This window comes from Lepidochelys kempii, chromosome 7 (assembly GCF_965140285.1).
Source record: "Lepidochelys kempii isolate rLepKem1 chromosome 7, rLepKem1.hap1, whole genome shotgun sequence".
Lineage (NCBI taxonomy): Eukaryota > Metazoa > Chordata > Testudines > Cheloniidae > Lepidochelys > Lepidochelys kempii.
In genome coordinates, this window is record NC_136386.1 from 108811100 (window position 1) to 108835614 (window position 24515).

General features: G+C 41.7%; 1 protein-coding gene across 1 annotated transcript in view; it reads left to right on the forward strand.

Moving 5' to 3' along the window:
• The first annotated feature begins 325 nt into the window (after positions 1-325).
• Positions 326-24515, forward strand: part of RGS10 (regulator of G protein signaling 10) — a 29967-nt gene continuing 5777 nt past the window's right edge. The window contains exons 1-3 of the mRNA XM_073354220.1: positions 326-1015; positions 9206-9324; positions 10818-10904. Of these exons, the coding sequence (XP_073210321.1) occupies positions 967-1015; positions 9206-9324; positions 10818-10904 (255 nt within the window). The 5' untranslated portion in view covers positions 326-966. The remainder of the gene's footprint in view (positions 1016-9205; positions 9325-10817; positions 10905-24515) is intronic.

The following is a 24515-nucleotide window of genomic DNA, read 5'->3' on the forward strand; positions in this document are numbered from 1 at the left end:
CAACATTGCGGAAACCAGTGTGCCGATGTTGTCAGAAAAAAACAACAGCGGTGTGAAGACGCTTGTCTTTGTTCATACTTTTCAAATCTATTCTACCTTCCCAGGTGCAAGTAATTCATCATACACTGTCTATGCTTTTAAAGTGTGTATTAATATTGCAATTTCAATTCAGATTTCCAACCAATTACTAAACTGGCAACACTGACGTAACTAGATGACCGGTGGCGGGGGGGGGTGTTGGGGAAATTCAGGGGGGATTACACCCCCACTGGGAGGGGTGTAGGGAAATCCCTGATTGGTCCTCATCACCCGGCTCAAGCTCCCTGCAGGAGGAGGCAGGGGGCTGGAGGGGTAGGAGCTTGCAGAGCTGCCCGGCAATGTGGCTCGCTGCACAGCTGGGAAGGGGCCCCCCTTGCTGACGCCCCTGGCGGCTCCTTGGTGCTTTTCCTTTGCTGGGCTCGATTTTTTATTTTTATTTTTATTTTTTTTAACTGGCGGAGGAAAAGGCGGCGGCTGCGCTTCGCATGCGGCTGCTAACCGCAGGCAGCTCGGCGGCAGCGGCTGGTGTGCGCGGGCGGAGGAAGGAGGATGCGCCCGGCCCCTGAGTCAGCGCCCCGGGACAGGCTGGCAGCTGCAGAGCGCGGGCGCCCGGGCGCCTCCTAGGGCAGCAGGAGGGAGCGCACAGGGGGCGCATCGCGGGGAGCGCAGGAGCCCGGCAGCCAGAGGCGGAGGGCGCAGAGGTGGGAGCCGCGGGGAGCGCCCACGTGGGGCGCCTCCTAGGGGTGTCCCAGCGAAGGGAGGGCGCTCACCGCAGGCAGGCCCGTCTCATTTGGCTGGGGAAGTGCCAGGCGCGCCCAGCCCTCGCCGCGGGACCGACTGGAGGCGCCTCCTGGGGCGCAGGGAGCTCCCGTCGCGGGCACCGCCTCCTGCGGCTGGCCGGCTGGAGCTGGGCAGCCACCCCCCGAAATGTTCACCCGGGCTGTGAGCAGGCTCAGCAGGAAGCGGCCGCCGTCAGGTAAGGAGAGCTTTGCGCGGAGGACGCGGGCGAGCCGGGGTCCCGAGCGGGCTTAGAGCGCGCGGTGTGAGTCAGCCGGGGCTAACCCCGGGCCGCGAACCAGCGGCCCCAGAATCAGCCCCAGCCTCCCCAGGCAGGGCATGACTCTGGCCAGCACCGGCCTTCTGCCGCTGGGTCCAGATTGGAGGTGAAGCTCCATTTTTTTTTTTAAACCAATGATTAACCCAAAGCAGGAGCCAGGGGTGCTGGTGCCTCTCCAGACTCCTCTAGTTTGCAGCTGCCTTTCGGCCCAGGAAGCTTTGGCTTTGCGTTGAGAAGACACAACCACTTCTTGCTTGCAGCGCAAGCTGCTTCAAGACCAAGAGGAAGTTTAGCTGAAAGAGGAAGGATGGAGTTTTCTTTTTAGTGTGTCTGAAAAATAAAGCACGCTGAAGTGGAACACGGAGCCCAGCTTCCAGCTGTGCTTTGGTTTGTTAACTGTCTTGTTTTCTCTCCACATGAGTCATAGCTCCTGTGTGGCAGAGGGAAGGCTACATTATAAGAAACTGTAACAAACACCAGTGAAAGTAGCAGTGCCAAATGACATCAGGTTCAAATAGGGCCTGAGCCTCAGAAGTGCTGAACCCCTACAGCTCCACTGAGCTAAACTGGAGTTGTGGGTGCTCAGTGCCTCTACAAATCAAGTAGATAAAGTCTCATTCAGGTGCTTTAACCAGCTGGATGATACAGATGAATAGAAAGAAGGTATGAATGTATGGTTTCACTGTATCAACCTGAATTTTTTACTGCCTTTCCTCTGAGTTATGCATGAACAATGACAGCTGTTCATGAGGTTTAGTATGACTGTAAAAGTCCACTATAATTTCTCAAAATATGCAATTGTGCAGTAATAGCAAATAATGGCTTTAGCTGTCTAATTCTCATGTAATGGACTTGGTAATACTTATAAAGCAACTCAAAACATGCAGTGGCCGAAAGCAGTGGTGGCAAGTTTCATATCTGAAACCTGTCAGTGTATCTGGATTTTTACAATATTCAGATATAATGATGTTAATTAGACTTAAACTAACTGAGTACAGGGTGTGATTGATGATTCATATTGCTGTAGACCTGTCCATGCTTTTAAGATGCTTAATAGCTCCCAGGACAAAGTGAACTTTGGTGGGGGTGGGAGGCATACATACTTCTGTCATGTGTGTTTGCCCTCACTGATAGAGATGGACACAGCCCAGGTAGCATTTTCTGTCTTTATGCACCTTTTAATGCTTTGTATGCTTCTGGGGCTATCAAATATAACTGATAGGTTATGTTTTAAGCACAAGATTCAGAAACTATAATTTAGGTGTAGCATAGTCTTTTCCATTGTAGACTCTCTACAGGAGAGGCTGTTGGATTCTGTTGTTGCTTCTACATCAACCAAAATTTTAAAGACATTCTGATTAGATCATCTGTGTTAGTGGTGGTGACTTCCTAACCAGAAAGAACCTAGTTTGACTTTCAGATTCCAAGTTGACTTTGGAGAGCTGTCATCTAAGACCATCTTCTTACATTTGATATGGAAGTCATTGACACGGAACCCCAGAACGCCATTTTTACAGACACACTTTCAGAATATTACAGCACTTTAATACAGAACATTTTACAGCACTTTAATACAGAACATTTTACAACAGACTTTCACTGACACAGCAGGTTCAGTGGCTCAAGGAAACGAACATAACATATATTATTCTTTGTGAAATAATTTGGATAAAAATAACAAACTAAGAATCCTGAGTACCGACATTACTTTTGGAATGTACAATAAGATTACTAACTTGCAAGTTCCTCATTAAAGCCTTCCAAAGAAAAATTGAGAGTGGCTTTTAGTCTAGGTTTTTGGGTTTTTTTGTTTTTTTTTAAAGTTATGTGCTTGGTGAATGCTTTCAGAGATGCTACAAATGCAGAACATACGTTTAATTTCCTTCCATATAGTTAAAACTAGAATCCAATTGCCATCTGTTGTTGGAGACACTCGAAAGAGGATGTTAAGGCTTATACTTTGAACAAACCAAAACAGGCAAAGGACAACTCTTCGTAGCCCATAGGTCCTTTAAAATACAGCAGCTACTAGAAAAAGTTGATCTATTGGACTCATCAAGTGGCACTTGGGTACATGGAAAGTAAGGGAACTTTCCCTTGTTAAGCGGAACAGTTAAGAACAATTTCTCATTGTTCCATAACCTTGGTTTATTAATTCAGGACTGTTGCTTGTGAGGGGAAAGACATTCTGATGATCACAGAGAAACGGTTAAGAGCACTTTAAAAAATAAAAGGCCCAGCTGTCAGTATTCACAGCTTCCCAAAGGACCCAGGCCTGATTTTGTGTGAAGAAGGAGCAAATGCATGTGGTGCAGTCAAAGTTCCCTCAAGATAAGTTTATAGGAGAATGGGAAGGATTTTGTTAACTGTTCTATTTGAGCATAAGCTTTCGTGAGCTACAGCTCACTTCATCGGATGCATTGGTTAGTCTCTAAGGTGCCACAAGTACTCCTTTTCTTTTTGCGAATACAGACTAATACGACTGTTACTCTGAAACCTGTTAACTGTTCTGTGAATTGATGCTATTTGTTTAAACACTGGGAACAAAGGAAAAAAAGCTATTTATAAGGTGCTATATGGGTACATACTTGGCTGATTAGCTGGTCATGTCTGCTGTCTTTTGTTAATAACTTTGCAGAAAACATATATGGAAAGGGATAAGCAAAGAACAAGCATTAAATGGCTGATGTAACAAAGTTTCGTAAGATGCACAAATTTTTGCTGTGTGATATGTTGCCACAGGGCGCAGTTTATTAAATATTTGTTATATGTCTGTTTGTTAAATATATGTTATATGTTTGCAACACTTCAGAATTATGGGTAGGATTTTCCAAAGTGTCTATCGAACAGGTTCACAAAGTTTCCACTGAAATTCAAAGCGGACTTGTGCTGCTAAATCACTTAGGAGTGTGTGAAGATCTCACCCCATGTACTGAATCACCTTATTATTTGAAACAGTAAGCATGTAATGCTAATTGGTGGTTTCTTCTGTTTTTTTGCCACTGTCCTTTCAAAGCAAGGTCCGGAGCCTGGAGTTCTGATTTGCTAATTAATGTTAGCATGGGACTTGTTGTCTGTATAATACAAATATTCGCTATTTCAGATACGGACAGTGTCAAGTGTGGTAGTTAGAACTTTTAAAAAAAATTACATATGCCCTTTCATTTATCACTTATACAAATATTTATTTACAAGGTGTTTTTGTATCTTGCGTAATAGTATTTTGTAATGATCAAAATAGATCATATAGGATTGTTCCCTAAAATAATGCTGCAGCTAGTATAACTTCCAGACGTTAGCTTTGTTTATACAAGCAGTTGGCCACTGCACATAATATAAGAAAATGCGTTGTGATCCTGCAGTCAGTGGAAGTTTTGTTGAAGTAAAGACTGTATGGTGGGGTCCTGCGTACAATTATGCTGTGAATGTTTATAATAGTATTTTCTCCACTTATTGGTTTCCTTGTATGTTTAAAAGATAGTGAGTGTTTTTTCCACCAAAACAAGAAAGATCAGAGTTATTTTACATCTTTGTCTACTTCTGTACATTTTAATTTTCTACAAAAGTTCAAATAGAAAAGATCCCTTTTTCTGTAGTTCCTTTGCGTTCTTCTTACTGGTGCACATAATTATCTGCTGTTTAAAAAAGAAGTGAATTACTCTATCATTTGGATATTAGGTACTGGTGGCACTGGCAAGCATGCAGTTTGTGTGTAAACTACAGGACAGCATAATTGCAGGGCTTCTGATGGAATAAGATGATCTTACTAATGACAAGAAGAGGGATAACTAAGGATTAGCATATTTCATATACTAAAATATATTTCACCGTTACATTCTAAAAATAAATTAGTTGTGAAGAATTGTATATAAATTCCACTGCAAGTGTGATGATTTTTTTTTCAAGACAGTTCAGTAGAACTTTAGTAGATAGAAATGTAGAGATTATCCCTTGGGTTAGGTCCAGGCAAACCTTTTGCCTATTTTAAGACATAAAGAAGTATTCTCTATATGGTACACATGAACCTGTTGAATCAGACGGATTTAAGCAATTGTGTATAGAGTGGAGAGCTATGATCTTATTGGGGACAATTCTTATACTAGAAATATGTATGTGAGTGTCCAGTAACTGAGGTGAGAGGTGCCTTAGAACTGTGTACAGTGAAAACACAGAGCTACAACGATTCTAATATTATCAGAAGTATTTTGGGCCTGTTTCCCCATGGCCTTGTAACTTGTGTAGACATTTACGCTTGTGTAGAAGGGGAAAAAGCCTATTATTTATTATGTGTATTATGGAAGTGATCATCTGAAAATGGGGCCCCATTGTGCTAAGCTCTGTGCAACACAGTATTGGATCACTCCTGCCCCGAAGAGCTTCTGTGAAAGTAGACAGGAAAGACAAAGGGTAGGGAGAAAGGGACGTAACATGCAAACAGAGTGAACAGTGGTGGTCTGCAAACATCATGTTAGTGCCACAGTATTTTTGGGAGGAGTGGGGGGAATGGAGGAGTGGGTATATCTCATTTTACATTTTTAAAATTCTTTGGGTATGGTTTAATGAGGAGGAGAATAGCTAAATGAAAAGACAAGAGAAGGGAGAGGGGACATTGAAGGGTAGGGCAGGGGGAAAGAAGGAGGGTAGGAAGCAGGGGAACTTAGAGGGTAGGTAGAGTAAGGCTGAAATGAAGAGACTCTGAGGGAGGGGGTTGGAGTGAATGGACAGTGAGCACAGGGGAGAGAAATTGTAGAAAGCAGTCTGATGACATTGTCTGTGCCTGCTGCAGTTGTTCCTCCTGGGTAGAGAATTTCTCTGGCTCAGGTGGTGCTGGGTCCTCCCTGGAATTTCTTTTTGCCCAAGCTCCCATGGCTTGTTGAGGAAAGTGGCTGCCGCATCGGACCGTAGCCCCACCACTCCATGCCCACTTGGGGGAAGTTAGCATTGCCAGTGTCACCAGACTAGTGCAATCCTTGTGCCCTGTCCTTGCAAGAGAGGCATCAGGTGGGGAGGAAACTCTTTGCTCCCTTCCTCGTCCCCAGGGTAGGCCACAATGTGTCTGTCATCTAGTGTTCTAGAGATATCATAGAAAAACAGAAGCACAGGTCTAGCTTGGGATTCTAAAGTCAGTCTGCTTCAGAGTCCTCTTAGAAATGAATATCCATATTGCTTCTGCTATGCTTTTTAAAGAACAACGGACGAGTAACCATTACAGTCCATTTTGCATGGTAGAGCAAAAGAAGACCAGACATAAAATCTGACTCCCGTAAAGAGTATATCTAATAGGTTTGGTTCTCCACTACTCTGCCCATTGTGTAGTCCAGGGGTGGGCAACCTACGGCATGTGAGCTGATTTTCAGTGGCACTCACACTGCCCGGGTCCTGGGCACCGGTCCCGGGGGGACTCTGCATTTTCATTTAATTTTCAATGAAGCTTCCTAAACATTTTAAAAACCTTATTTCCTTTACATACAACAATAGTTGAGTTATATATTATAGACTTCTAGAAAGAGACCTTCTAAAAACGTTAACATGTATTACTGGCACGCGAAACCTTAAATTAGAGTGAATAAATGAAGACTCGGCACATCACTTCTGAAAGGTTGCCCACCCCTGGTGTAGTCATTTACACTTGTGGGTAGAAAACACTGCCATTCTGATTTGGTCCTTGTGTACAGACAGTGGATATTTGCAGAACATGAGAATCTGACTCTATACAAGTAACAATATTTTGCACATTCCACCCCAGGATCCCAACATGCCTTGTAGACACGTTAATTAAATGTCACAACTCCCTTTTGAGGAGGGAATTATTATTATTTCCATTTCCCCAAAGGGGAAACTGAGGCATGGTGAAGTTAAAGCGCCTTGTTCAAGTTCACACATCAAGACAATGCAGAATTGGGGGCTTACTTAGAGATGACAAAGAGAGAGATCACAACAGATGAAGGAGGATGCTAATGACATGGCTTGTATTTTATAGTATACTCAGTGTGTGTCCCACTTGCTGGGTTAATTTAAAATATTCTCCTTTTAGTCTCTATATATTTTATTGATTTGGTGCATGGGGGTGGGTTTCTCCTTCTCCTTACGCAACGATACGTGATGGAGTCTGTGCAACTTTAGATGCTTTCACCCTCTTGCAGAGTTGTATTCCCCATGGAAAGGGAAACTCCTATGATAGATGCCTTGTGGAGAGTGAATGAGATTATTATGCTTTTACAACCAGATGTCCATCTGACTGTTATCAGAGGGAACTCATCAAAAGAACTCACCAAAGCCTCCAACAACCAAAATCCACTTAGCACAATAGGCTTTTCTGGAATACCAGTTTTCCATAGGTTTTCAGTCTTGGCATTTATCATTCTAGCTATCTGCTGATGTTTGACTCTCTATTCTGTATAATGCTTTTTCATTTTCTTCTTTTTTTCTTTTTGGACAACTGCTATAATAGGTTTAGCTCCACACTTAGAAAGATCCCTAACTTAGATCCAAATATGTATTGAGAAGATCCATATCTTTGAACACTGGCTTTAAGGTGAAATGAAGGACTTATAAAAATAAACATGCCAATAAATAGAAATGAGATACCAAACTGTTAATAGAAGAGGGGCCTAATCCTGTTCAATTTCCTTACACGTATAGTCCCATTGACTTCAATGGGCTACTTGGGTGAGAAAGGTGAGCAGGATTGGTCTCTACTTGCGTAGCTTTCAATTACAAATGCCCTCTTTGTATTTATTATTAATACGGTGTCCTAAGTAAGAGCTTTATTTATTACAGTGGAGTTTTGAGTGTGCAAGGAATGTGTGATTAGACTCCCAGTCTTATAATGTCTAGCAATCTTAGATAGGGTTTTAGGCTTGACCCTGATGGCCCAGACTCCCACTGTCTTTATTGGAAGTTTTGGGCACACAGCGAATGGAAGATCACGCTCTCTCTGTGTTTATTATAAAGCTTTTCAATTCAGCAGTAAAATACTTGGAGCCTTTCCAAGAAGAGGGACTGCAGAGTGGTAGCCAGTGAAGAATCTGTTTCTATCTGGCCTCAGCAGCCTGCGGTTTAATAAACCCATCTCTTGGCACAGTCAGTCAGATGTAGATTCAGCAGTTAGACCATCTCTTCCTTCTCCTTAGACTTCGGAACATTTGTGAGAATGCTGGCTGGCATATTAGTCGGGTACAACCTTGCACTCTTTATTCTGGGAAAACTCCAATTGATTTAAGAAAATCAAAAGTAAACTGCCCGACAATAAGTGTACTCCAAGACTGCATGAGACCATTCCACCACCTGTCTAGCTGCCCTCCCAGTAAAATGGTTTGATTTGTAGGCCTCGTCTCCTCCTAAACAAAGCATAGTTTTTCTTTCTCCATCCGTGGCCCCCACCCTACCCTGAGAGTGTTCATTTCTAAAAGAAATCTCATCTAGGCAGCTTACCAAGATTTGTCTCATAACTTCGGTGTGGGTGATCTAAACCAGCCAATAGCACTGACGGTGCCAGAAACAAGCTCACAGCCCTTTTACAGCTGAGGCTCTGGTAGTAATGTTCCATGTCCATAAGGCAAATTAACTCAGATAAGACAATGACATTATCTGCTCTTGAGTTCCCTGACTGTAAAGCAGCTTTTACATTTCTTAGGCTTTGCTTTCACTGCAGGATTAGCTTGAGGTTTTGTCCCGAACCCAACCCCCATCCACACACGACAGTTTCTATTCTAGCTCATTCACTGGGCTGTCAGGGTGGGTTGAAGCTTGAGTGCTGCTGATGCTTGAACTTGTAATGCTGTGGGGATGCAGCTGCAGAAGTTACAACAGCGCATCCGCTGCTAATCAAATCGCTCTTGCAGCCTGAGTGTTGTTTTGCAGTGTGGTCGAGCTAGGTTAGTTTGAGTGGAGTAACCGGAGTGTACGGACTCTGAGCAAACTGTAGCAGCGAAGACAAGCTCTTAGCAACGATGCAGAATGGAAAAATACATGTTTCTTTTCAGTGTGATCAAATCTCCTTTTAAGAAAGCAGCTATGACTTGAAGGTGTTGAGGAGGGTAGTGATGGGATCAGAAAAATGCACGTGAGACTATTCATTTTTTTAAAGCTGGTTTGTTTACTTTTCAGAGATAAATGACAGCGATGGCAACCCAAGCAGCAGCCAACAAACCCTAAAAGGAACCTCAAGGTGGACTACGTCACTAGAGAACCTCCTAGAAGATCCAGAAGGAGTGAAACGATTTAGGGTAGCTATCTTAACTATTAATGGTTGCATAGACTTTAAACAGCATTTGAAGCTTAATATGTATCCGCATTAAATAATGGTGGGGTACCAATGGCATGAGGGTATACATTTGTATATAACTAGATGTGTGAATTAAGCGTTGGTGACAGAATAGTTGAGCTGGGGCATTTGCTATGCTTCTCAGATGGTGTCCTCTGCCAACAGCCTATCTTTGGGTATAGGGAAAATGATTGGTTGCACCTTTCTAACCAGAAAATAGATGACCGGCAATGTTATGGGTACAGTAGGAGTAAGGGTTGGAAAGCCACAGTGGGCTAAATAATGGAGCAGAAGGAAACTTGGTCTTTTCTGAAATATTACTGTCTCCTGTCGTGTCATATCCACTACTGGGGCCTGATCCTGTAACCCTTATCCATATAAGTTATTCCAGTGACTGCTACTGAGCAAGAGTAACTCAGTAGGGGCCCGATCCTGTGTTGTGACCCAGGCAGGTGAACTGAGCGTAGCTCCTTTAATTTCAGTAGGGTTCCCTGTGGGATCAGCAGTCTGCCCACACAGATCACAATGCAGGACTGTGGCTCAAGAATGTTGGGGGTGGCCCATTAACCCTCAATCTCGCAAGTCTTTTATCATGCTAGTAATCAGTGTAACTATTTGCATAAATAAAAACTATTTGCTTGAGTAATGATTTGCCCAATCAAACCCAGAGGCTGGAGTGAAGTGATTTTATACCAGACCACTGCTGGAAAGTGCTATTACTAGACTGATCCAAATGCTTTTAGAATTCCTGGTGCCAGCAAATAATTTAATCTTTCTTTTTTCACATTTGACATTGAAAATTGAACATCCCAGAACTATAAATATTTGTCATTGTTTTTATACACATGTTAAATATATATATTTTTTCCATTTTAAAAAATGCTTCTCTTTAGGAGGAATGTGGTTTTTTAAACACTGTCTGGAGAGTGCAAATATATCTTTTGATTTAATTTACTTAAAGATAATTTATTGTTACTGATGATCATGTTTAGAAGCAGTTTCATTTGCAGTTTTTGCCAGTAAAGAATGTCAGATGAAAGTAGACTAGAATCCCAAGTGATCGATAAAGCTCATTAAAAGAGAGCTATATACTTATTACTACTGAGTTTGTGTATTTCCTGTGTTCTTTCTGAATAACAATTTTAAATTGCTCAAGTTGTTTAATGATGATAGATACATTCCTCTCATTAGCTGGCTGACGGAATTTAAGACTAAAATTTAGGTAGGCTGGTTCTTATGGATTGTATTTTTTAAAGCATTGAATATGTTGTTTGTTGATAGTTCAGTAGCACCTCTTGGTCCCCAGCTGGTAGCCTCATTTTGTGCTGTACAAAAAATAATAAGACAGTCCTGGGCCCAAAGAGCATCTAGTTTGTACAGACTAACACGGGGAGAGGAAACAAACATCTGAAAAATCAGATCTTAACATTGTACTTTTTTTTTTTCTTTCCCCAGGAATTTTTAAAGAAAGAATTTAGTGAAGAAAATGTTTTGTTCTGGTTAGCGTGTGAAGAATTTAAGAAAATGCAAGACAAGAAACAGGTATTTCCTTCAAAATTAAACTTTACCTGCCAACAAAGATTCCATGGTAGCATTAGGGATATAACCTGTCTCCTACTTACATAGTTATTCAGCTGTATTTCATGTATGTACAAACAAATATATTGAAGGAATGTATCAGAAATCATCAAAACTAGAGCTAGTTGTAGCTAGCTAGTAAAACAAATTTTATTCTGAATCAGAATGAAAAGCCAAAATTGATATTTCCCATGAAACAAAAATTCCAAAAAATTTCAATTTGGAACCACTGAAATGTTTTGTTTTGATAATGTCTAATCATTGTTCTTTGATAAGCTAAAGATGTTTTGTTTCAATAATGGTGTAACTTTACTACATATAGTGTATTATATATAAAATATTAAATATATTGTAATACATTAATTATTTTACCATATAAAAATTGAAATAAAATGAATCAAAACAAGAAAGTTGAAACATTTTTACTGTATCAAAATTAAATGTGTTGACATGGAACTAAAACAGTGGAAACCATTTATTTAGACTTTTCCCCCATCAAAAATTTCTTCAAAATCAACATATTCCTGTGAATTCTTTAGATTTCGACTGAATTGCATTTTTGACAGAAAACTGTTCTGTTGAATATTTTTTGGTCAGCTCTAATCATAACCTTTTTCTGCTGTATAGGTGCCAGTCCTGCAATTGGATTCACATGAGCACAGGGGTCTAGTTGCATTTTCTGACTGTGGGATCAGAACCACGTTATGTGGAATCAGGCCTGAAATATTTACTGGGTTTCTGTCTGTTTGCTCCTGTAAATATTGGAGAATGTTTTGACAATTAAAACATGTAATTTGATTAATGTTTTAGGCTGAGACGTCCAAAGGAAGTTAGAAGCCAGAATCCTATTGCATGTCAGTGGGAGCTGAAAGAAAAGGAGGACTTGTGGCACCTTAGAGACTAACCAATTTATTAGAGCATAAGCTTTCGTGAGCTACAGCTCACTTCTTCAGATGCATATCGTGGAAACTGCAGCAGGCTTTATATATACACAGAGAATATGAAACAATACCTATTCCCACCCCACTGTCCTGCTGGTAATAGCTTATCTAAAGTGATTTCCAGCACAAATCCAGGTTTTCTCACCCTCCACCCCCCCACACAAATTCACTCTCCTGCTGGTGATAGCCCATCCAAAGTGATAACTCTTTACACAATGTGCATGACAATTAAGCTGGGCTATTTCCTGCATAAATCCAGGTTCTCACATCCCCCCCACCCCCATACACACACAAACTCACTCTCCTGCTGGTAATAGCTCATCCAAACTGACCACTCTTCAAGTTAAAATCCAAGTTAAACCAGAACATCTGGGGGGGGGGGGGGTAGGAAAAAACAAGAGGAAACAGGCTACCTTGCATAATGACTTAGCCACTCCAAGTCTCTATTTAAGCCTAAATTAATAGTATCCAATTTGCAAATGAATTCCAATTCAGCAGTTTCTCGCTGGAGTCTGGATTTGAAGTTTTTTTGTTTTAAGATAGCGACCTTCATGTCTGTGATCGCGTGACCAGAGAGATTGAAGTGTTCTCCGACTGGTTTATGAATGTTATAATTCTTGACATCTGATTTGTGTCCATTTATTCTTTTACGTAGAGACTGTCCAGTTTGACCAATGTACATGGCAGAGGGGCATTGCTGGCACATGATGGCATATATCACATTGGTGGATGTGCAGGTGAACGAGCCTCTGATAGTGTGGCTGATGTTATTAGGCCCTGTGATGGTGTCCCCTGAATAGATATGTGGGCACAGTTGGCAACGGGCTTTGTTGCAAGGATAAGTTCCTGGGTTAGTGGTTCTGTTGTGTGGTATGTGGTTGTTGGTGAGTATTTGCTTCAGGTTGCGGGGCTGTCTGTAGGCAAGGACTGGCCTGTCTCCCAAGATTTGTGAGAGTGTTGGGTCATCCTTTAGGATAGGTTGTAGATCCTTAATAATGCGTTGGAGGGGTTTTAGTTGGGGGCTGAAGGTGACGGCTAGTGGCGTTCTGTTATTTTCTTTGTTAGGCCTGTCCTGTAGTAGGTAACTTCTGGGAACTCTTCTGGCTCTATCAATCTGTTTCTTTACTTCTGCAGGTGGGTATTGTAGTTGTAAGAAAGCTTGACAGAGATCTTGTAGGTGTTTGTCTCTGTCTGAGGGGTTGGAGCAAATGCGGTTGTATCGCAGAGCTTGGCTGTAGACGATGGATCGTGTGGTGTGGTCAGGGTGAAAGCTGGAGGCATGCAGGTAGGAATAGCGGTCAGTAGGTTTCCGGTATAGGGTGGTGTTTATGTGACCATTGTTTATTAGCACTGTAGTGTCCAGGAAGTGGATCTCTTGTGTGGACTGGACCAGGCTGAGGTTGGTGGTGGGATGGAAATTGTTGAAATCATGGTGGAATTCCTCAAGGGCTTCTTTTCCATGGGTCCAGATGATGAAGATGTCATCAATATAGCGCAAGTAGAGTAGGGGCTTTAGGGGACGAGAGCTGAGGAAGCGTTGTTCTAAATCAGCCATAAAAATGTTGGCATACTGTGGGGCCAGACAATCTGGCTATGTAGACTCCCTCCTCAGGCCCTACGCTACCAGCACTCCCAGCTACCTTCGAGACACCACTGACTTCCTGAGGAAACTACAATCCATCGGTGATCTTCCTGATAACACCATCCTGGCCACTATGGATGTAGAAGCCCTCTACACCAACATTCCACACAAAGATGGACTACAAGCCGTCAAGAACACTATCCCCGATAATGTCACGGCTAACCTGGTGGCTGAACTTTGTGACTTTGTCCTTACCCATAACTACTTCACATTTGGGGACAATGTATACCTTCAGATCAGCGGCACTGCTATGGGTACCCGCATGGCCCCACAGTATGCCAACATTTTTATGGCTGATTTAGAACAACGCTTCCTCAGCTCTCGTCCCCTAAAGCCCCTACTCTACTTGCGCTATATTGATGACATCTTCATCATCTGGACCCATGGAAAAGAAGCCCTTGAGGAATTCCACCATGATTTCAACAATTTCCATCCCACCACCAACCTCAGCCTGGTCCAGTCCACACAAGAGATCCACTTCCTGGACACTACAGTGCTAATAAACAATGGTCACATAAACACCACCCTATACCGGAAACCTACTGACCGCTATTCCTACCTGCATGCCTCCAGCTTTCACCCTGACCACACCACACGATCCATCGTCTACAGCCAAGCTCTGCGATACAACCGCATTTGCTCCAACCCCTCAGACAGAGACAAACACCTACAAGATCTCTGTCAAGCTTTCTTACAACTACAATACCCACCTGCAGAAGTAAAGAAACAGATTGATAGAGCCAGAAGAGTTCCCAGAAGTTACCTACTACAGGACAGGCCTAACAAAGAAAATAACAGAACGCCACTAGCCGTCACCTTCAGCCCCCAACTAAAACCCCTCCAACGCATTATTAAGGATCTACAACCTATCCTAAAGGATGACCCAACACTCTCACAAATCTTGGGAGACAGGCCAGTCCTTGCCTACAGACAGCCCCGCAACCTGAAGCAAATACTCACCAACAACCACATACCACACAACAGAACCACTAACCCAGGAACTTATCCTTGCAACAAAGCCCGTTGCCAACTGTGCCCACATATCTATTCAGGGGACACCATCACAGGGCCTAATAACATCAGCCACACTATCAGAGGCTCGTTCACCTGCACATCCACCAATGTGATATATGCCATCATGTGCCAGCAATGCCCCTCTGCCATGTACATTGGTCAAACTGGACAGTCTCTACGTAAAAGAATAAATGGACACAAATCAGATGTCAAGAATTATAACATTCATAAACCAGTCGGAGAACACTTCAATCTCTCTGGTCACGCGATCACAGACATGAAGGTCGCTATCTTAAAACAAAAAAACTTCAAATCCAGACTCCAGCGAGAAACTGCTGAATTGGAATTCATTTGCAAATTGGATACTATTAATTTAGGCTTAAATAGAGACTTGGAGTGGCTAAGTCATTATGCAAGGTAGCCTGTTTCCTCTTGTTTTTTCCTACCCCCCCCCCCCCCCAGATGTTCTGGTTTAACTTGGATTTTAACTTGAAGAGTGGTCAGTTTGGATGAGCTATTACCAGCAGGAGAGTGAGTTTGTGTGTGTATGGGGGTGGGGGGGATGTGAGAACCTGGATTTATGCAGGAAATAGCCCAGCTTAATTGTCATGCACATTGTGTAAAGAGTTATCACTTTGGATGGGCTATCACCAGCAGGAGAGTGAATTTGTGTGGGGGGGTGGAGGGTGAGAAAACCTGGATTTGTGCTGGAAATCACTTTAGATAAGCTATTACCAGCAGGACAGTGGGGTGGGAATAGGTATTGTTTCATATTCTCTGTGTATATATAAAGCCTGCTGCAGTTTCCACGATATGCATCTGAAGAAGTGAGCTGTAGCTCACGAAAGCTTATGCTCTAATAAATTGGTTAGTCTCTAAGGTGCCACAAGTCCTCCTTTTCTTTTTGCGAATACAGACTAACACGGCTGTTACTCTGAAAAGTGGGAGCTGAGTGACTAATTCCCTTAGGCCTGTTGGAGAATTCCAGCTTTAGACTTTCTATGGGGACATCAAGGGCTAAATTATAGCCTTTGTTGCTGGACGAGCACTTTGCAGCTGAATAGTCCAAGTGGCCGTACTCTGCTGGCCAAAGGCTAGCAGAGTGCCACAGGAAGATAGGGGTAGGGAGTTTGCTGAGCAGAACTCTCTACACCTGCTCTAGAAAGGTGCATTGTACACTCCCCACTGTGCCAGGAACCATCAGAAATAGGAGGGAATGGGGACACAGGTCTCATCCCCATGGTACCCTTAGTACCATGAAATTGTTAACCTTCAGAGGGAGTCTTGCAGGTGAAAGTCTAGATCCAACCTTGACTATGATATTTGTTCTCACAAGACACAGGAATGACTATAGATCAAGGCTGGTTGAAAATTTTTCCTTGGAACTGTTTTTTAGTGGAAAATTGGGTTTTCAGCAAAATTAATTTTTTTTTTTTAAAAGTGTTTCCATTTGCCAGAAGCTGGGAATGGGCGACAGGGGATGGATCACTTGATGATTACCTGTTCTGTTCATTCCCTCTGGGGCACCTGCCATTGGCCACTGTTGGAAGACAGGATACTGGGCTTGATCGACTTTTGTTCTGACCCAGTCTGCTTTCCACAGGAAATTTTGATATGTCATACAAAGAAAAAATGAACAACTGAAAACCAAAATATTTTTCAGTATTCAAATTTCTGCCAAAAATTTTTCTGCAGGAAAGGAAACACATTTTTCAACCAACTCAACCACAGACCTCACCATGCATAGAACTACCCAGAAGTAATGTCTTGGGCTTGGTTTTCCCTCAGTAAGGTCTATGCATACACATATAGATGGACACACTCAAAACAGAAACAACTAATCAGGCTGTTTTTCCTACAGTCTGGAAAGAAGAGAGAGATTGGGACGATGGGGGGATGATTGTTGTTTCTATTTTAAATATTTCTGTTCTGTATTTGGGGAAAAACAAATGATACAGTCTTATCATATGGTGATGATAACACTCTTTCCATTCTGCTAGCATCTCTGGAGGATGTGAAACAGAAGCTACTAAAGTTTGACATTTTAAAATCAGAAGGTCCCAAAAACTTGCATCCAAGAGCCTGCTGGATCATTAATGTTGATTTTCAATAAGTCTTGGTGCACTAGGGAAGTTCCAGAAGACTGGGAAAAAAATAGTGTGCTAATTGTTAAAAAGAGTCAGTGGGATGACCATGGTAATTATAGTCCTGTTAGCCTGGCCAAGATAATGGAGTGGTTGATATGGGACTTGATTAATAAAGAGTTAAAGGAGGGCACTGTAATTAATGCAAATCAACATGGGTTTATGGAAAATAGATCCTATCAAACTAGCTTGATATTGTTCTTTGATGAGATTACAAGTTTGTTAAAGGTAATAGTGTTGATGTTTTATTTAGACTTCTGCAAAGGATTTGACTTGGTACTGTACAAGATTTTGATTAAAAAACTAGACTAATATAAAATTAAGATGGTACAGGTTAAATGGGACTCAAAATTTAATTGAAAAAAGAGACTTGTCATTATGTGGATGTGTTTCCAGTGGGATCCACAGGTATTGGTTTTTGGCCCTGTGCTATTTAACATTTTTTATCAATGACCTGGAAGAAAACATAAAATAATCACTGATAAAGTTTGCAGATGGTACAAAAATAAGGGGAGAGGTAAGTAATGAAGAGGACAGGTCACTAATTCAGCGTGATCTAGATCACTTGGTAAACTGGGTGCAACCAAACAATATGCAGTTTAATATGGTTAAACGGATACACTGAGGAACAAAGAATGTAGGTCAGACTTACAGGATGGGGGACACTATCCTGGGAAGCAGTGACTCTGAAAAAGATTTGGAGGTCGTGGTGGATAATGAGCTGAACGTGAGGTCTCAATGCGACACTGTGATGAAAAGAGCTAATGCTGTCCCAGGAAGGATGCATAAACAGAAGAATCTCAAGAAGGAGTAGAGGTTATTTTACCTCTTCTTTTGGCACTGGTGCGACTGCTGCTGTTTTACCATGTCCAGTTCTAGTGTCCACAATTCAAGAAGGATGTTGATAAATTGGAGAGGGTTCAGAAAAGAGCAATAAGAATGATTAAAGGATAGGAAAACATACCTAGCCATAGACTCAAAGAGCTCCATCTATTTAGCTTAACAAAGAGAAGGTTAGGAGTTACTTGATTACAGTTTATAAGTACTTACATGGGGAACACACATTGAATAATGGTCTCTTCAGTCTTTCGGAAAGGTACAACCTACAATGGCTGTAAGTTGAAACTAGACAAATTCAGACTGGAAATAAGGTGTAAATTTTTTATAGTGATAATAATTAGCTATTGGAACAATTTAGCAAGGGTCATGGTGGAATCTCCATTACTGACCATTTTGAAATAATGGATGTGTTTCTAAAAGAGATGCTCCAGGAATTTATTTTGGGGAAGTTCTATGGCCTGTGTTATACAGGTGACCAGACCAGATGATCACAGTGGTCCTTTCAGGGCTTGGAAACTATGAATATGTGGGAGCTGCTCAGATACTACCATGGTGGCAGCCATTTAAGTTAGACAGACCGGCACTGGGTACATTAATTAGCTCTCACTTCAAGCCCTCCTAACACAAGTGGCAGCATTCTGCCTGGCTGTTGTCCACATGGTTGAGAAGCTGTCTGTGCCCTGTCTTCACCTCAACAAGCTAATGGCAAGACAAGACTCATGGGGCCTACTTTAGCCTTGGCACAAAAGCCATTACACATAGCACCTGTTCGGTCCTTGTTATTACAAATCAGTGCTGAAAGTAACCCATTGTGCACAATATTACCTTGGTATGGTATGTGCAGTATGTAAGGCCTGGTGTCTAGATATACCTGTTCCCTCTGTCAAGAGAACTTACTTTCTTCACTGGTGGATGTGGATCTGGCATTGCAGCTGTTTTGCAAATAGGGAGTATCTTTTTCTTCACACAGGCCAGCTGTTTTCTATCTGTATGATGCACAGTGGCCCAGGCCCTGCTCAGGAGCTAGGTCATCTCCATTGTTGCTTAAACAGGTACCAAATTGTATTCTAAGATGGATACTGCATGAAAAGTCCTTATGTAGGATTTTGCAGTGGGATGATGACCCTTTTTTCCTTTTATAAAATAATCTGCATCTTTTTTTCATGGTTTCTGTTTTAAGATTGTGCACACAGACACAGGAAATGGTAAACAGACATACAGAGATAACAGTGCAATGAATCCTCAGATGGATTGCCATATTGAACGGACAATGATTAACTAGTTCCCATTTACCTTCAATTATTCAGTACCAGTCTTTAGTCAATATATGCAGTCAGCAGTCTAACACTAGCAAAGCTTCTGGAGGCTAGAAGAATTATAATACATTATAGATTTGCAGTAGGGTTTAAAAGTTATTGTAGATCTATCTATCTATCTCCTTTACAGAATTAAACAGAAACTTTAAAGATAGAAATCATTCTGTTCAGTATTTATTACAGCATGAAACACTAATTTGTCTCCTGAAAGTGATTTCTGCAGCAATCACTGTAACACTACATCAATGAGGGAGTTAACTTGTATATTTTGCTAATGTGATGCTTCCCAGGGATACCCAGAGTTGTGAGGCACCTTGCAACAACATGCCCTTAGTGTGAGGAGGCCTTGTCTGTGTCTGCCGGGGGCCTCGCTGTCACTCTGCAGGTTAGCAATAGGCCCACTCTAACGCTGAGCCCTCCCAGTGCCTCCGTGGAGTGTCAAGCCCTTGGTCCACTGGACAATCACAGTATTCACAGATTTGCTGCTTCCAAGATGCAGTATACCCAGCTTACCAGTTCCCCTCAGATCACCACTCTGCTTAACACAACACGTAGGGTAGGTGTACACATACAGCGCTATGGGGCCACAGCTGTGCCGTTGCAGCGTGTCTGGTGAAGACGCTTTATGCTGATGGGAGAGAGGGCAGAAGCTATGTTGGTGGGAGAAGCTCTCCCGCCGACATAGCGCTGTGCACACAAGCGTTTATGTTGGTGTAACTTATGTCACTCGGGGGTGGTTTATTCACACCCCTGTGTGACATAAGTTATGTCGACATAGGTTGTAGGGTAGACGTAGCCTGTGATGTGTTTATAGTGAAATCGAATATAGGGTTATTTAACAAGGCATACAGATTCAAGTAACAGGAAGTAGAACTATTGGAAATAAATTGTTACATATGAAATAAAATCATAACACGCATTCTAGAGATTAGGTTTAATTAACAAGATACTCTCCTGTCTAATAAAAGATTGCAGAACAGTGCTTTACTGTCGGGCTGTGACCCTCTTTTCACAAGGCAGCCACACCATGAGCTTGCTTCTTCAGTGGAGGATAAAATCTTGTCCCTCCTGCTGTTTTTTTTTTTTTTTTACACGCACAGTTGCAGACTATTGTCTCTTACCCAAGGAGGTCTCCTCTTCAGAGAATTATTTTGGGTTTCTTTTTTCTTTGTAAATCCTTAGGCAAACACCTGGCCCCTACACTCCCTGTCTCCATGGATATCCATTATTCTGTATGCTGATTGAGTTATCCCTGAGTCCCCTAGCCTTTTGGGCCTATTTTCTTGTCAAATGTGGCCTGTCCTGCTGTACTAGGGGTTTGAGGAGGTGTACTGCCTTACTAGCAACAGCTAGTGGAGACATTATGCCCGCAGAGACCAGGAGCCGGCATGGTACCTCCAAACGTACTGTGGAAAGTATGCTCATGAGTAACGGTTACTACTGTCTATGGCAAATACTACGTATGCTCATGCTTTGTAATCTTGCCTACCCTTATCAGTATGTCAAGTGGGCAAGGACAGTGTGTCTAGCTGGCAACACTGGATCCCCCTACCCTGTACCTGAAGGATGCCAACTGCTAAATTAGTGCATGGCAGTATCTTTTGCCTTCCTCTTCTAGTGCCCCGCCAGACACATGGGAGCAGCCATAATTTGGCCCTGTATAATTTGCAGTTTTCTCTCTCAACAAATATTATTCACAGGCAAAAACGTTTAGGACAGAATTAGAATTGCAAATAAGTGCCACTTGCTTACAATGTTAAAATTCGAAGAGAACACAACAAACTGGTGGCAGAACCAGGAACAGGACTATTGGCATTCAGCCCAGGGCTTTAAATGCTAGTCTGCTCTGCTCCTTCATTTGGGTTAAGATGCCTGACATGGCAGGATGGTACCTTGCATTCTGTACCCCTTGGGCAGTAGTTTTCACTATAAATTCAGAAGTCCAGTTCACACTCTTATAGGGCCGGATCCAAAGCAAGAAGGGAAAAGACTCCCGTGGGCTTTGGCTCTGCCCCACATCTATTAAAAAAATTCAAAGAAAGAGACTTTTCTGCTCTTTTCTTCCTTAGCTGCCCAAATCTTTTGTCCGTATTTCTTTTTCTATGTATTCAAAGTTTATTAAAGCCATCTCCCACCACATTTTACATATTTGTCTCCTCCAACGGCTTCTCTTCACATATCTGCACTGATTTAACTTATGGTGTCATTTTTAAACCAGTTTAAACTGGAACAGAAAGCAGTGTGGACACTCTTATTTTGGTTTAAACCAGGCTTGTTTTGGCTTAGTTAAAACCCATTCATTATCAAATTAAGCTAAAGCAGAATAAATCATTCTTTAACGAAAAAAAATAAAATAAAAAGAAGTTCACACACAGAGGCTGGTTAACCAAACTGTTGCAAATTCGTGCACGGACACCCTCCAGGTGAGTTCAGGCCCCCCTAATAGTCTAAATGGCTTAAAAGAGCATCTCTCTATGGCACATTATTATGACCTCTTGCGTCAATCTGTAGCATAGTTTGGCTTTGCACAAGTCTGTATAATGTCAGGATGATGATGACATAAATGTGCTGGTGAAAAGTTTTTGAAATATCTTTACTGCTTGTATTCATTAACTGAGGGACGTGCTACCTCTCTGCAGCTTTTCACCATCAGTGCCCTCCACAACTGGGCTGAGGACTCATGCAGTGTCATTTTCAGTACCTCTTCCACACTAGCTCTTTTTTTTTTTATAGCCACCCCTCTGTTAATTAGCTAATGTCAGTAAAGCTGATCACAGGGTGTGCTATATAAATGCTGATTAGTGTTCTTAAGTAGAATTATTGTTATGTTCAGTAGCTAGCTTTCAAACAACTCAACAGTTTTAAAAATATGTTAAAAACAATAACAAAAAGCCCCACCACTAGTGCCTGGTACACTTCTTCTAGCACATGGACACTATTATTTTATAGAGCAAATCTGATTCTTGTTTAATTAACAAGGCGTTTTTTGTATTAAAAATAAGGATGAGCATTTGGTTAGCATCAGTTGTGTGCAGTTGCTGTATGTTCATGATTTAAAAACAAACAAACAAACATCACAACCCTTTGTGTGTGCTCACAATGTTAAAATATTTCTTTCTTTTCAAATGCACTTTAAAAGTAAACATAGATAGGGAGTAAGAACTATCCAATCATATGGAATCTTTTTCACTTTTTCAACCATGGGAAAAATTTAGCAAAATGCTACAGTGAAGATTCTCCTGTTGCTTATGGTAGCAGAAATATATATATAGCACCTTTCATTTCAAAAGGTCTCAAAGCACCTTGTAAACTTCATATGTTCAGGAATCTCTGCTGCCACTTCTAGGCTGGAACGTGGCAATGGTTAAACGGAGCTCAGCAATGCTAAATAATTTAAATACCAGAGTCTGGCTTCTGATGAACATCTGGGGTTCCCCGGTTATTTCTTTTGGGAACCGTACATGTGTCTTTGAGCAGAACTTGACTCTGGGAAAGGAAGTAAAGAGGAATATTATATCCATTTGAAACAGCAAGGGGGATTTCTGTAGACAGAACCTTATAGTCCAAATTGGAATTTGGCCAGGACAGTGGGGCAAGCACATGTATACTAATGAAAAGTTCCATGGGATCTTTAATGACCACACGTGAGTGAGATCTCAGTTTTAAATCTTATTTAAAAGAAGACTGTTCCAGTAGCACAGTCCCTTTTTACCACCCAGCTAACACAGAAGGCAGGAAGAGTGCCATCTACGGAATCACTGACATCGCTTCCTTATTCCTGCTCAGCAGTCGTTTTTCCTGGAAGGTCGCTGAGGTCATGTCTGCAGCTGGGCACTGTGATTCTCAGCGGGGATAGACAGACTCACGGTAGCTTCACTCGAACTTGCATGCTAAAAATAGCAGTGTAGGTGTTGCAGTTAAGCTAGGATCCAGGGGGGTCAGGTGAGCTTGGACTTGGATGGCTAGCCTGGACTGCTGCGTGTGCCACAACATTCACACTGCCACTTTAGTGCACTAGGTCAATGAATCTGTCTACTCACGCTGGGAATCGCACCTTCCAGCTGCAGCGTAAGCAAACCCTGAAGCAGGGGTCGTCAATAGGCAGACTATGGGTCAAATCCAGATAACCGGACTCTTTTGAACGGACCCGGAAATCTTTTTATTTACTTATTATCACTATTATTGTTATTTTTATTATTATTTTCTCCGGAGTCTGGACCTTGACTATGCCTTGACTAAGAAATTTGGACGTTGATTAAAAAATAATTTACTACCCCTGCCTTGAAGGCTCCTCTACATTAGCAAATGTTGCTGCTTTAACTATACCGGTATAATTAAAGTTGCCTATTCTCCCTGCCCCAGTGTGGATGAAGTTATATTGATAAAAAAGTGCTTGGCATATTGGTATAGCTTATTCTGGTTGAGGAAGTGAAATAAGTTATCCTCATAAAAGGCACCTTTATACCAGCGTAACTGCATTCCCAGTAGGTTTATAGCAATATAACTGTATTGGTTAAACACGTCTAATGGACATAGTTATATTAGTATAACTTCTCTAGTTAGAGCAGGCCTGAGTGACCCTACCTGCTTTAGTATGAAATTGACAAAGATCACATCCCTAGGCAGTATGGCTCCTAAATATACTCCTTCGGTATGATCTACTGTATCTGTTATATCCTGGTATTTCATTCTCCTGAATGAATATTCTCTTTTAAAAAGAAATGTTGCCACTCAACATGTATGTGCTCTCAGCTGTGAGACGATTAATTTTTTAGACCTTAGGAATACACTAAGTTAGATGTGCATAGCTTTTTTTAAAAATTATCCCCACATGTCTATTTTGAACTGTAAAACATAAAAGTATTCCTGTGATTTGTTCATGGCCAAGGGTTTAAGTGCTTTCCTCTTCAGTCTCACTTCCCATCACAGATGCAGTCTTCTGGCTTGTGCTGCTCTATGAATACTGTTCCTCATTAAATATGCAATGCAGAATATTTATGGTTACCCATTGCTAATTATCTTCTAGTGTCTGCTGGTATGCAGCTTTAAGCATGAAAAATTTAGAACACCAGTTTGAGATTTTCATCTCAGGTGGCTTTAAAATAAATAGAGTCTCCCACTGTGCTCATTCTTTTATCTGCTTCCATGAACTTCCTAAGCAAGGAGAGTTTTGTAATTGATTTCAGTGGGAGCAGGATTGGGGTCCTTAATAAAGTACTTTGAAGTTGAAGAGTGCTGCATAAGTGCTAAGCATTATCATTATTATTCCTGCTTTATGAAGAGAAGGCCACTAAAACAGAACATCTGCTGCAGTCAGAGCAAACAATGAAAAATAAATTACCTCAAATAAGCCACACCTAACCTCTTCAGTTATAGTGATAAGCCCTCTCTGTGCAGTTACACAATTGCATGATCAGGGCCTGATCATTAGAAGATATTGACTTCTTGAATGAAGTGCTGAGCTCTGTTAGCTCCCATTAAAGCTAATGAAAACACAGCATGTTGCAGGATTAGGCCTTTCTTTAAGGAATATCTATTTCCTAAATGAGGAATGAAATGATCTATATGTCACTATTAGCTATAGTGTGTTCACAAGTATCTGATTTCTGTTTGGTTGCTTTCTTTGCCTTTTTGTTTCTACAGCACAAAAGAGGAAAGAGAATTTACTGCATGATATA